The sequence below is a fragment of the Eubalaena glacialis genome, chromosome 14, assembly GCF_028564815.1.
Source record: "Eubalaena glacialis isolate mEubGla1 chromosome 14, mEubGla1.1.hap2.+ XY, whole genome shotgun sequence".
Classification (NCBI taxonomy): Eukaryota; Metazoa; Chordata; class Mammalia; order Artiodactyla; family Balaenidae; genus Eubalaena; species Eubalaena glacialis.
Window position 1 is genome coordinate 42,639,535 of NC_083729.1, and position 14,867 is coordinate 42,654,401.

Below are 14,867 nucleotides of genomic sequence, written 5' to 3' on the forward strand. Positions count from 1 at the left end.
GATTTTCTTTTGGCAAAGTTTAGAATTCTGAAAATAGTCTTTTAATGGCAATGCCCCCACCCTCCTAGCACCAAAATAACAGCACTATGATGTATTAATCCCTTATGGTAACAGACACCATTGAAGCTGAACTGTAATTTGGCACACAACATTTCCACACTAATGTAATGTGACAGTGTTATTATGTGCACTATCTTCCGTATGATCATAGCCATATTCATCTTCCCCAACCTGACATTAAATTAGCTAGTATGGGGCTTCCCTGGTGGTGCAGTGGTTGAGAATCTGCCTGCCAATGCAGGGGACACGGGTTCGAGCCCTGGTCTGGGAAGATCCCACATACCGCGGAGCAACTAGGCCCGTGAGCCACAACTACTGAGCCTGCGCGCCTGGAGCCTGTGCTCCGCAACAAGAGAGGCCGCGATAGTGAGAGGCCCGCGCACCGCGATGAAGAGTGGCCCCCACTTGCCGCAACTAGAGAAAGCCCTCGCACAGAAACGAAGACCCAACACACCCAAAAATAAATAAATTAATTAATAAATTAAAAAAAAAATTAGCTAGTATGGTTACATTCTTTTCTGGACCACAGGGTAGATGCAAAAAAAGGATTATTGTAGCACAATGGTCTGATGATGGTGTGTGTGCGCAAGCATGAACAGGTGATATGTAGATTTAATGCAGTGAATATCAACTCTTAACACAGACCTGGCACACAGCATGCACTCAGTAAGTAGTTACATCCAAGAGAAAGTTCACAAATCTAAGTGCTAAGTGCAAAAACAGTTGCTCTAAGATTCCAGAAGAGGGAAAGTAGGCCCAGCTCAGAGGACCAGGGAAGTTTCCATGGGATGAAGCAGTTTAGGTAAAGATTGAAAAATGAAAGTACATTTCTTCAAGCAGATATAGTGAAAGGAATGCATTCTAGGTGGAAGGAGTGCATTCCCCAGGAGGAGAAATTAGCATAAGCAATGGTGAGGAAATTGGGGAAGTGTAATGTTGCTCAGACACCATAAGTTAATTGGCCGTAACACGCCATACTGACAAAGTTCTACAATAGATAAGAATGAAAACGAAAGCTAGGGTCAGACCATGGAGGTTCATGAACTCCAAACTGATGCATTTGGAGAGATTGTTGACCACTGAGGATGTCCTAGAAATCCTTATGCAAGATTCATGCATCTAGTCAACACTGATTTAATGAGTTACTATTATCACCAGTTATATGCAACATACGGTACAAAACATTGGGCTTATGAACCCCTCCCCCCGCAAAAAGGATTATTGTTCCTGGGAGATAAGACCAAACATAAGTAACTATAAGGTAGAAAGTGATGGCTGATAAAATAGCATAAACAAAGTTCTACAGAGGTCAGAGGAGAGAAAGCATCATCTCTGGTTAGGAGAACCAGGAAGAGCTTGTGATATTTAAACTAGGGAGAACAGGAAGAAAGAACAAAACTGGTAAGGAGGCATAGGATGGATTGGATGCGGGAGTGATAAGAAGGGGGAAACTCAACCAAGATATTGCTACAATGAGCCAGAAAAATTATATTGGGGACCTAAAATATGGCACAGATATGGAAGAATTAAGGAGTTACATACACTACACCACCCTACACACACACACACACACACACACACACACACACACTCAGAGCAATTATTTTTGTCAATGAGTAGGTCATTTAGATGGCAACTTTCCAGGGAAGAAAGGGTTTCACAAACACTTTTCTTTAAAAGTAGCCTTTGGCATCACTTTGCCTAAGTACCTCTTCTTTTTGAAAGATTCCTTTAACTTCATTAATTAGTATGATTTATCCAGGATTACACTTACAAGAGAAAACGTATTCCTATCTTCCCGTTGTTAATTATGTCTTCAGGCTAATATAAATAAAATTTTCTAGTTACTCTAACTCTGTGAAAATTATCAGAGAGATGACTTTTAGAAGGTCTGTAGGGGGCAGGGGTGGGGGTGGGAAGACCTCATTTACAATGTGGTGTGTTCTTTCCCTTTCTTTAAAAAAAAGCTTTGTTTCTATCTTCCTTTTTTTGTTTTCTATGCAGTTGACAGCTGCAGCCACAGAATTTATGGATAAATATCTAAGCGTGGAGAAGAAAATTTCCTTAAGAAACAAAATGTCCTAAATGGCTTCATTAAAAAAAAAAAGTCAACCTCTATGCAGAAAAGGATCTTGTTAAAATCCCAGGAATCACACTAATTTTATTTGCGCAACTTACAGAAAAACAGTGAGATGTAGAGATGAGGTTTGTTTTGATCAATTTAAAAAGTGAAGAAAATGTGGCATGTTACTTTTATTGCCATATCAATTGAATGTCTTCAAGGTAACTGTCACTATTGTACAGTTTGTATCTACAAACTAGAGTTGATATGAAAATAAGATTTGCTTTTAAATACTGATTTGTACATACATATCCTCACCACCAAAACACCAGTGTACAAGCCAAGAAAACTATTTCCCATTTCCAGAAAACCCACAAACAGATAATGACTTAATCAAAATGCATGTATTCTGAGAGCCCTCCAAAGTAATTTTAATGCTGATTTGTGCTAGAGGCATATCAGGAGACATATTTATTGAATGACAGTTACCTTACTTACAAGAATATAACAAATAGCCTTATCGTTGTCATCACCACTACTATCACCCAAGAGCAGCATTCAAATAATTTTCTGTAAAAATGATTTGAAGACAGCATGATACTTAAGGTAGGATCTTGATGTTCCTTTAGGAACTGTCTAGAGAAAATTATATTCTTTATACTTAACTGGTATAAGAGGATACACAATCTGACACAACCAAATGACAACTGTTTTGTAAAACATGGAAACTAGACTAAGCACAAAGTTTGGCAGAGAAAGTTCTTTAGCAAAATGAAAACCAGTTTCATGTAAAAAAAAAGCTCTCTCAGCTACATCTGTCAGGATTTTAAAATTGTCATAATAAAATCATAACAAATTATCAGTCTTCTGTTTGTCCTTGAAAATAAGTTGATGTTATTTTCTCTGGGGCAGGAGCAACTGCAGGAAGTTACTATTCTATTTACATATTTATATATCTTTATTAAAAGGATATATAGTTTCTTTGATTTGCTTTTCTTTATGTACATATAAGTATTTATTGACTCTTTACATAAGGTTATCTACATAACTCCAAATGTGGTTTAATGTTTGTAAGAATGATTTGATTTGCAGAAATACAGTGTTTGCAAATGTGTGATGGTTTGAATATGTGTTTGTGGCTTCAAGTTTCTTGTAATTCTTGTAATGGAAGAGCTCACTGGTAGGATGAAGACTAAATATTTCTCCTTCTGTGGTGGTGTGATCTTTACATGTCTCTTCCAAGTACTATTTACTTTGTATTAGTTGCTTGTTCTTCCTATATTCAATATTTTGGATAGGAAACCCGAAGATAGCTAGGAAATTGTACTATACTGCTAGGCTGCAACAACTCAGTTCAATAACACGTTCTGGTTTGACCCCATCTTCAACCTGATGATACACATATCTACTGACATGAACAGAGTCTCAAATAGATAAAGGTCAAAATGAACAAGCTCTAGTCTTTCTTTAAATCCATACTCAAGCTCAGCCTTTGCCTGGAAGCCCAAACCTTCAATCATCTCATCTGCTATCCCTCCATCCTAGAGCTTTTTCTTCAATGTTGTAGCATTTACAACATAAGCATGGACTATATTTTACAACCAGAAGGCTCTGTCAGATATATTTTCTCAAGAGAGTGGAATGCAAAGTTTTGTAGGAAACCCTTGCATTATCATTTTGATGCAGTGTTGTAAAGCAGTATCTATTTGAAAGATAAGAAACAGAACTTCATCCCACATACCAGTTAATATGGTCTCAAAATCCACACTGCTATCACATAAATTAGGCACTCACAAATATTCCATAATATAATGTGAATGTTGTGTTTCTGTCATGCTTATTTTTTTTAATGTAATTTTATTTATTTTTTCGATGTGGACCATTTTTAAAGTCTTCATTGAATTTGTTCAATATCGCTTCTGTTTTATGTTTTGGTTTTTTCTTTTTTTTTGGCCACAAGGCATGTGGGATCTTAGCTCCCTGACCCACACCCCCTGCATTGGAAGGCGATGTCTTAACCACTGCATCGCCAGGGATGTCCCTGTCATGCTTATATTGTGAGACTAAAGGGGAAAAAACACAAACACAAACATAAGGGAGCGTAGTTGAAGGACAAAGTTTAAACATACTGTTTTTTAAAGTAAAAGGCAGTATGGGCTTGAAAAGATGTAGAGAGAGAAACATAATGAACCTGTCAATTCACTAAAATTCCAGCCCTCAAGATATAATCTTATGAAATGAAATATTACTTAATAGAAAGCAACATGAAGGCTCTTTCAAAAACTAGGGGAGGAGTGTCATATACAGGAAATGAAAAAATTATTTTCGACAAGGTGACCATTAGCAATTTAAAAAATTCCAACAAAGAGTTGAAGACCAAAGAATCACCATCATCAAGGATTTTGGCTAATGGCATCCTTGACTGATACTTTAGTATTTCAAACATGTCCTTTCTGTGGAACCAAATGCTCCTCCCGGTTATGACAGTTTAACTTATTCATGGATAATATAAAGACTCCCAGCTTTAGACCCGGGATATCAAACAGTAACTGGAAGCAACAATGAGCATCAGTCTACACTCAGAGGGGAACTTACGGTCATTGCAGAGTGGCCCGCTGAAGGAGGTCATGCTACAGTCACAGCTGAAGCCGTCCCACTGCTGCAAGCACACGCCTTGGTTGGAACATGAGTCCTCCTGGCAGGTTGTGCTGGGCCCTGAAAACAATCCAAAAGCAACTTGGGTTCTTTAAAAAAATCTAAAAGTGTTTCACACATGAGCTAGGTCACATTTAGTAGTTGCCAACACCTCAAATTACATGACCAAACTAGTTTGGAAAGTTCTAGTTCACACACCTGAATTAGGAACAGAGAAGCTGTAATATAAAGGTTTCTCAAGTGTCAAATACAGGACAAAATACATTATAATAGTAAACTAGACCAGCAAATAGTAAAAGCAAGCACATAGCTTCTCGTATGATCATGGTAGCAGGTGATGTCATTCCATCATCAATAATTCTCTCTCACTGTTTGGATTTTAGAAAAACGCATGGATCTCCTTAACTTCTGACCAATGGGTAGAGACACCATGAGAGATGGAGATTATAACTTCATGAAACTGAGATACAGATTAGCAAAAAGAACAAACAAACAAAAAAACCAAAAAAAAAAAACCACTGAAGAGAGTTATACAAAAATGCCCTGTAAGTTTCTAGAAGTTTTCCTGCACAAACTATGAATAAAGTTATGATTGCTGGGTGTTTTGGATAGGTATGTTGGCAAGTATCAATCCACATGCTTTAACAATTTCATGCAATTAAACATAAAACGAAAAACTCTGTATAAATGACATGCCCCATGTAACATACAAGTAAAAAGAACGCTAGTCTATTTCTAAAGAATCATAACTAGAACACTGAAAAACAAAGAACTAAAAAAAGGATGATCAAAGCACTAAAGGTAATCACTATACAAACATATTCAAGACTGAAAGCCTTTATGCAAACTATGCTACAAAATGAGGTTTCTTGCACAACATTCAAGAAGGGGAAAAATGAAAACTTCACCCAAATAACAGTTACTGCAAAAATGTAAAAAATGTTATTTTGAGGTTTCCACTGTGTATTACGGGGTTTCAGTCTTGTTTTATACACACAGGGCTATCTACCTTGCAAGTCAGCTTTCATCAATGCAACTTTGTCAGCAAAATTAAAAAAAAAAAAGCAAAATATATTAAATGTTAGTAAGCAATAGTGAAATGGGGCAAACATAGAAGAACGTTCAGATTCAAAAAAGCATGCTGCTGTAAAGGGGGAGAGAAATGCTATGTAGAGCAAACAAATTAATAATTAACAGCCATAAATCTTAAGAGAAGCCAAAAATAAGAAAGCGATAATTGATTAGAATTTCACTCTATATGTATTTATATAATGGTTAACTGAGCCAGTGACACAAAGTGACTGCATTGCTTAGTTGAAGCATGCAGCCCCATTTGTCACGTGCAGATACAGTGTAGACGATGGTCATTAGCGGACCAATTATCCCTTTCTATTTTTTTCCCTCTAGGTCTTTTATCTTGCTATTGTAGTTGAGGCTTAAAACTGTAATGCCAGCCATTCTCTGCCAACAGTTGGGCCTTACAGTGACACCAAACTACCAAAATGTATACACCATTTGGTAGATGAAAGAAAAAGTAAAGGATGGAAGAAACAAATTGCAATATAATTCCCCATAAAGAAAATTCCTTTACAAGATTGCCACGTGGAGTATTTATCTTTGCTTTTACCAGACTGGGTATAGATTTCTTACAGATCTCAGAGTTAACATCTATATTTTCTCTTCTTCTATAACTGTCTTCAACGCTTAAATACTGCCCTGTGAATATTTATTACAGTAGAACCTCACTAATAAGGGTTATCTTAGGGAAGGGTGGGAAGGGAACACCATCTACCTCAATACCTTTAGAGTATAAACTGAAGATATTTTCTAGTAAACACAATCTTAGGTTTTATGAAAATATAAAAATAGACACCAGACTAATTAGATGCTATTAACACTGAGAGCCTTTGAGGTAACTGCTCTAGTGAATACATGAGAATTATCTGTAATTAGATTTTGTACAAATTGATGTTTCTATAAACATCAATTTTAAACATCCGCCTTACAACCATATTTTTATTAGAAATTTCTTAGTCACGGTATTCTTCGTAAGAAGTTACTGAATGTAGCCTAAACATTCAATATGAATTTTTACAAATTCAGAAATCATAATACTGTAACTACTAATTATATAATAATAATAATAGTAATAATAATAATCAGTATAGTAATAATAACAAAAATAATAGTCGTTTTTAGTAATAATAAAAATCTCCCAGGCCTGGGAGACCTGAATGGATGTAATAGTTTTTCTCACCTATGGCATCAAAGAACTAAGAGCCACTAAATGGCTCAGTTTTTGTTTTTCTTCCAATCTGTGAGAGGTAAGTGGTCCAACGATCTTTATTCCATGGCATTAAAGACCGAAAATAATTAATATTTGTTTAAAAAAAAAACAAACTCAAAGCAATATTCCTTAGCACAGTCCTTCCTTTGGTACAAGCCCAGCCTGGGTCAGGAGCTGTGTTATCAAAGGATACTATTCCCCTGACTTGCCCAGCAGAAGGAAAGATCAGGAGCAAGAACTGATGAAGAGCCATGTTTTTGTTTTTCTTTTTGCAAAAATTATCAGAAATACAATTGCAAAATAATGCTAAACTCTAAAAATGGTAAAATTGCAATTCTAAAAAATAACCTGCCTGCCCATATTGTAAAGCAGCCACTCCGAGTGGCTGCCAAGCCTTTATGTGAGCATCAAGACATGCTTTATTATGTTTTTCATTATCACAACAGTCTTTATATATTCATGTATTACAAGTGAATGCATGCCTATGCCTGACAAGTCACATTTTTCAAAGTACTCACCTTCTTGAAAAATATTTAAACATTGACAGTCATTTGCACAAGACAAAACCCTGAATTTATTTTTCGTTTTAGTTATATAATGTCCTTTTTATTTTATCACTGAATAAAACTGGGAGCAAGTCACAAGGATATTTGTATTAAGTGGTTAAAAATCAGGATATGTTTGAAAAGGAAAGGAAAGTGAAGGTAAAACTACAATGTCCGGAAAACAAAGAAACAATAGAGGAAAGTGCTTAGATGCCTGGGATTTCAAGTAAGGCAAAATTGGGTTCAAAGCTTCCATCATCCACTTACGTGCTGTGTGACCTTAGGAAGGTCACCTTACATCTCTAAGGCTCAATTTACTCTTCTGAAAAAAAAAACAAAACAAAACAGTAATACCTAATTGATAGAGTTTTGGGAAATGAAATTGCATATATAAACTTACTGCTACCAGTGCTTAATCGATGGTAGCTTTAATAGTGAAGTATTTCTGTAGCTTATAATGCAATTCCAGTGTTGAATGTTATGAGTCTATGCAAGTGCCTAAATTAAAAATTGTTTCACTGACTTCATGTATGGAAGTTATCTTGACTCAGTATTGAGCTTAACTGAGCCTGATTATTGGTGGATTGCCAGTCTCTATTTTCTCTTAAGTAAGCAGGTCAATGCCTTTCCAGGTAGTAATTTTCAAAGTCTGGTGTCAGACCAAAAGCATCAGCATCATTTAGGAACTTGCTAGAAATGTAAATTCTAGAGCCCCATCCTAGATCTACTGAATCAGAAACCTTAGGGGTGGTGTCAAGTAACATGGGTTTTAACAATTCTCCAGGTGATTCCAATACTTGCTCAAGTTGAGAAACATTAATGTAAAGGGAAAAGGACAAGGTAAGTTCCCTCTGCTAGCTAACGTGTTGTGTAAATAAAATCAGCTATTACTCACTGAAATAAGTTAGAAATGAAAGGCCGCAAGTGATTATTGAGAGAAGGCCAATGACTTTTTACATGAAAGAACTTTAGAGATTTGTGGGTCTTGGGTAGAAATGGTGGAAAATCTTGACAAGATATCATTTAGTGATGTCAAATTTATACTATTTCTATTAGTATGGAAGTTAAGTGATTCCAATGTGATTTGAACTCAAAATCCCATGAGAACAATCTTTAGAGAAATAATTTATTGAGTATCTAGAAGTTTACCACCAATCCTAAAAATATGTGTATCTTATCAATTACACCTCTGACGGGTACCTCTGAGATTATTCCTAGGAACCACAGAGGACAGAAATAATCATAAATTAAAAATTGTTAACCTTGATGTTGGAATGAAAAAATCAGGGAAGTGTCAAGGCAGAAAGGCAGGAGCATGGCAACATTCTAAAAATAAAGGAAAAGGGAGTAAAAGAGGGTGAGAATTATTAAAGCTCAGATATTAAAGCAAACTAGATAAGGTAAGGAAGGAGCCAATGTCATAATCTACTGAATGATTTCAGATGTTCAAACCATAGTTTAAAATTACCCAAGAAGATGTACAATCACCTCAACCAAATTGCTTATTAGATTATGATGGAAAATAACACCGAATTTTATTTCTGTAAATACACTTTCTCAGTACATTTCTTATTAGTTTTCCCTTCCACTCACCCACTCACATTATGTGCCAGTGGTGGGAGGTCATGTGTGTGGGTTTGGTTTTCTATCTTGTAAGTGTTTAGCTGTGAATGTGTCTGTCTGCTCCCACCATTTCTTGTAGGTGAGAATTTACCGAGCAACTTGTAGAAAGGCCTATTTTTGAAAAATGTTTTCAGAAGAGTTTGTAGTACCTTTAAAAAAAAAACAAAAAAAACCCCATATATTCTCACTTATTAGATCACCTCCAAAAATCAAAGTTATGTCCCACATTTTTGTCTCCATCCACTACAGAGAATTTATTCACTCAACAATTTTGTTTCCTTTGCTAAATTGGTAAAAGGAGAAAACACATAGTTTCCCTTCCTTTTACAAAAGGGCATTTATACCAAAATTTGAAACAAAGTAAATAAATACAGTAAAACATTAAAAATGAACTCAACAAAGATTTCCATTAAATAATCTTATCCTCTGGCGTGATTAAAACACAATTTGAATTTCACCTGACTTTTCAGGGAAATATATGTTGCAGAGAGAAAAAAATGTATTTCCAAATAAAAAATTTATGTGTACTTAGGTAATTGCTAAATCTAATAGCATTATTTTGGCTGAGAAGACATGATTCATAATCTCCTGGGAGACAGGAATTCACATCTTTCTTCACTTCTCCCATATGAAATTTCCTTATGAATCTAAAATTTTCAAAATGGCCCAAACTGTATTCAACATTAAAAGAGAAGCAGCAACACATTCAGAGCTACAAAATTCAGGATAATGTGATTAAATTGCATTTATGGAGGGAGAATTGGCTCAAATAACCTGAGGTGTTGAAGTGAAAATTATCTAAAATGAAAGTAGCAATCAAAAAGTACTCCTACACATCTTAGTCTGATAGAGAACACAAAAGAACAGAAAGATACTTCAGCACATTTCTGAAGTATGGAATATTAGCTTTGGGTAACAGAAGAAACCAATTTTTGCTAAAACAAACTGATAATATATGGGAGATACTCTTGCTGCCAGGTAGAAACAAACCAAACAGTGATTTGAGAATGGGTATCTGAATGTTATTCTCTTGTTGTATCCTATTGAATGTAGATTTCAAAAAGCAGGCTCAAGTTGATTAACATTTGCTGGAGTAAATATGTTTTTCTAGTCCAAGTGGAGTATCTATTTAATGCTATAAAGAAAGCAGTGCAGAAGTGATTAGCATACTAATTAGGTGAACTATAGAATGCAAAGAAGCAGAAAATAACAAGATCCATAGCTCCCATTTTATATCAGGCATTAGTCTAGGTTTGTAAACAGTCCAGAAAATTTAAGATTTATGGGATGAAAAGTTAAAAACATGAATAAGGACTTTTAAGCTGTAACTGGGGGTTTGGCCAATTGGCAGAAATGAAAATTTCGCCTGCCAGAGAATTCTGCTGTTCTCATTTATAGGTGGAATTAGAATTATTTTGAGGGTGATAACAAAGATCTAGTACCTTCACATCCTCTCTCAATTTGTCCATTGCAGAAAAGAGCATCTGAGATGAGGTCCGGAAGCCGTCCATTTAGATCAACTGATGCCAGGCAGCCTTGAAAGCCCTCCTTGGCATGGACGAGTTTCGGCAAGGATTTGTACGTTTCCTTGGCCACTCCTCCTATATACAAGTCACCTGTGGGAAGACAAAAATTTTGGTCACAAAAGTAACTTAACATTGACTTTAAACAACAGTAGAACACACACAAAAAATAGAGAGGTTTATTTTTCATTAAATTAATTTTAAAAAGTAAATTTATGACTAGATATTTTCTTAAAAGAACAAAACAATAGAGGTGTTTGAATAATACATCAGCACTAGAAGAAATTTCTAGAAGCTATTTCCACAGAGAACTTGAGTTTGATACAGTGTGGCCAAATGGAAGGAACATGGACCATGAAGTGGTCCCTGAATTATTGGGTTGGCCAAAAAGTTCGTTCAGGTTTTTCCATAAGATGTTATGGAAAAACCCAAAAGAACTTTTTGGCCAACCCAATAAAATCCAAGTCAAGTTATTTACCGACTCTATGGCTTTGAGCATTTTTTTTTTTTTAGTTTCTCTGATCATTAGAAACCTCATTTCTAAAATGGGAACAATAAAGCCTATCCCACAGGGTTGTGTGAGGATTAAATGAGATAAAATAATGGAAAGAATCTATCAGAATGAAAATACATAGTAGATGTTAGCAGGTGTTATTATTATCAAATCTGCATTCTGCTTAGAGAATTCTAGGCCTTTCTGTTAACTAGAAGCTCAATAAATTCTAAATGTCTAATGTCTAAAATTGCCTTTTCTAGTATGCTTGAAACTATTATCCCTGCTTGCACCTAACTTATTCACTAACTCACTCCCATAGTAGACTATACATACCTGAATATTCCATTCCTTTTCAAGTATTTCATTTTTTAGGTAAAGGCATACCACTTTGAATTCTTTTTGCTGTTCTGGGATCTATTGACAAGTTGTCAATTAATTTTTCCCAATTTTATTACAGTTTTTAGTGGGACACTTTGCTCGCTTGTCATCTTCATGTCTCTAGGTTTAAGATTTCCCAACTTTATGGACTACTACTTAAAAAAAGAGATTGCAATCCAAGTTTGATTCTGTTTCTTTTCTATTAAAGATTATTCACCATATCTGTATAGCACTGAGATGTAATTAACTGACTCTAGTAAACAATCAATGCAGAACATAAGGAGGGTGACCCCAAATTTCCATAATATACTACTCCTGTTTACAAGTCCTGGTAACATATTCTATTTAGCTACCTACTTCTCTGACTTTGCATTGTCATTTGGATTTTCACTCTCACGTTAACCATTTTATTTAACTTTCATGCTACCGGATACCTTCTCCCACTGTAACACAAAACTCCTATATTCCTAATGTTCTCTGGGCCCCTTTGTATTGTTTTCATGGGACTTGGGAGGAAGGAGAACTGATACACATGCTGACACTCACACTGTTTGTTAAGTCATGAGTAATAAAGTGCTTGGTGTCTGACCCAGAAAGCTTGTGTCTTCTGCCACCATCCATAAAACAGTAATAAGCTAACCTGGTAAGTAGGGTAAAAATCAAGCAACACACAGAACACTCCTGATTGTATTGATGAGAAAACTGAGCTTGCTTAAAGTCATTTAGCCATAAAAACTGAGAACTTAGGTCCCTGACCTACTAACTAAAGCTCTAAGTATTACGCTAGGATGCCACTGATCCTGCATAATTTGTACTGAAGGTACTGGATATGCTTACTTCCCTCACCTCTTAAATAAAAGGAAACATCTATTGACTATTAACCATCATTCTTAATATTAAAGGAAAGCATGTTTTTGATCTGAAATAGGATACTATTTTTGAAACATTTGATTTTTCCCTTCCATATTTCCTTTCTCTCCTTAGTCTTTTCTCTCACTTAAATTTCAAGTGATTTGCCTCAGAGACCAAAGATATAAAATTATCTTTATGTATTTGATCCTTAAAATTCAAGACTCTTAGAGGAGTGAAATAGACAGAATATACAGGCAATTACGTGAGAGGAGTAAAGCTTTCCTGCCCCTCATGTGGGCAAGCAGGAGACAAAGCTGGAGGAGAAGAAGTGTGAATATAGTCATTGCCAAATAGAGGACATAGTGATCTGACTTGAGGCCTGAGCCCTGGTGGATGCCAAAACCTCATGTAGGTTGAGGAAAGTAATACTGATCTGTGTGCATTTCCTCAAGAGAACCCAGAGGCAGCAGTGATATCCTTAAGAAGAAATAGATGCATAGTAGATACAGACATGCTGGGAGCTTTCTTAGCCTGACAGAACTTTTCATATCCCATTGTGGTGTGGCAGCAATAGAACAATTCCCAGAGTGGAACAGGAGCAAGCAGAAAAAGGCTGGCCTGAGGAGGTCATGCACACAAGAAAGAAGATGCTGGGTAGCAATTCAGTGGGCACCTAAGCAATTAATATAGAATATTTGAGACCAACCCCTGTGCAATCTCTCTACCTCCCCAGATACTGGTACAATGGAAGTCCCCCACCCCCAAATCATCTAGACATAATCCCAAGGAAATAAGGGAACTGAAATTGCCTGAGATTACATTTTCACTAACTCAAAGAATCAGAGCTCAAAACAGAAACCAAGGTGAGTTATAGAAAAATAGAGAAAGGGACCTTTCTTGCTCATCTGAGATTGTGGGCTGAACTTTATACTATTACATATCAAATATCAATGCAAGGAAGTGCTCCCTACATTCATTTGCTGAACTAAATTTGTTAGGAAATTTCAGCTCTCCTCTGGGCCTAATGAATGTAGTATTAGAGAACAGTGGGAGTTGAATGAATAATTCTTGTCACTGCTTCGGGTTTTTCAGATGCAGAACTTAGTACTCAAAGTTATGTATGGGATGCTATATATTTGACAACCAATCTTCCTCTTTCTGATTGTAACCTCCTGGAGGATAGAGATTGTGTCTTTGTCTTAGATTCTCCCACAGTGCCTAGTACTGGGCTACAAGCACAGTGGGCAATCAATAAATATTGCCAGTCAACTGATGGATCGAAGTCACAGTAGATAAGGATCAGAAAAGCAAGAAGAATGGTAAGGCAACACATGGGGAGAGAGCTAATCCTAAAATGCACTTACTTCCTTTCCCCACTTCCTGCTACTTCCTACTTTTTTTTCCTATAAGCACACTTACTTACCCAAATAAGTTTTTAAAGCTTATTGAGGAGAAGTAGTAATCTTTCCCTTGTGTTGTTAAAGAGCAGAAAATATTGATTCAAGCCGTGCAGGATGTAAGCCTCAGACGTACCAAGGTGGATGAGTTTGGCTTTACAAGCAGGGAACTCATTCTCATTTTCATTACTGAAGTTGCACTTAGCACCACCACTTAACACGGTGTTTATAAACTCTTCATATAGCAGAGAGTGGTCTTAAGTCTCCCACAGGATTGCCATAGGAAGAGAACAAAGGAAACCTTTAAGTGGCCTGAGCCCTGTGTAACATTAGCACTTCATCAAAGATGCACCTTCTCCTTTTGATCCTTGGGGTGATGGAAGGAAAATGACCCATTAGCACTAATGGGATCTTGCAGGCAAAATCCTGTGCATGGCAAGGAAGCTAGGCTTTTTAATGACCCAGTGTATGAATGAGAGCCAGGATGGACATCCAGTAAGAGTCAGTTTCCTATGGACTTGAGGCCATGCTGTTACCCTTCCTTCAAGCTATGAGTGGTTGATTTTTATTCATATTATTTAAGTAGGCCAGGTATGCAACTGACAAGGAAATGATGGAGCTGCGGCAGAAGAAGGTGCAAAGAACATGTACAGAGCCAGATAATCTCAAACATTTGGGGAGTGGGCTTTTAAAGAAAATATCAAGAAACCCTTATCTTTGTCACTAGTGTGTAGTGTGTGTGTGTGTGTGTGTGTGTGTGTGTAACGCCCCTCCTCTCAAGAATGTCATCTGTGGAATGATCTGAGATGATATCACATGTATCCATTCCCCAGTAGTTGGGCAGTAATGAGTAGGGAATAGCGCACAAGCTTTTTAGTTATACCTGGCTACAAACACCTGGTTCTGATTGCCATTTACTGATTGCTTCAGTGTAGGCACATTAAGTTACATAACTTCAAGAGTCAGATTCTTCATCTGTGAAATGGGTT

The 14,867-nt window shown here is 36.4% G+C and overlaps 1 protein-coding gene across 17 annotated transcripts in view; it reads right to left on the reverse strand.

The window, feature by feature from the left end:
* Positions 1 to 14,867, reverse strand: part of NRXN1 (neurexin 1) — a 1,118,934-nt gene that overhangs the window by 539,890 nt on the left and 564,177 nt on the right. For 16 of the 17 annotated variants that reach the window (XM_061168489.1, XM_061168487.1, XM_061168486.1 and 13 more), the window contains 2 exons: positions 10,675 to 10,848; positions 4,718 to 4,837 (listed from right to left, as the gene is read on the reverse strand). In XM_061168489.1, coding sequence (XP_061024472.1) covers positions 4,718 to 4,837; positions 10,675 to 10,848 — 294 coding nt within the window. Of the gene's footprint in view, positions 1 to 4,717; positions 4,838 to 5,786; positions 5,814 to 10,674; positions 10,849 to 14,867 lie in introns of all 17 variants that reach the window. The other variant, XM_061168473.1, reaches the window with a different exon arrangement.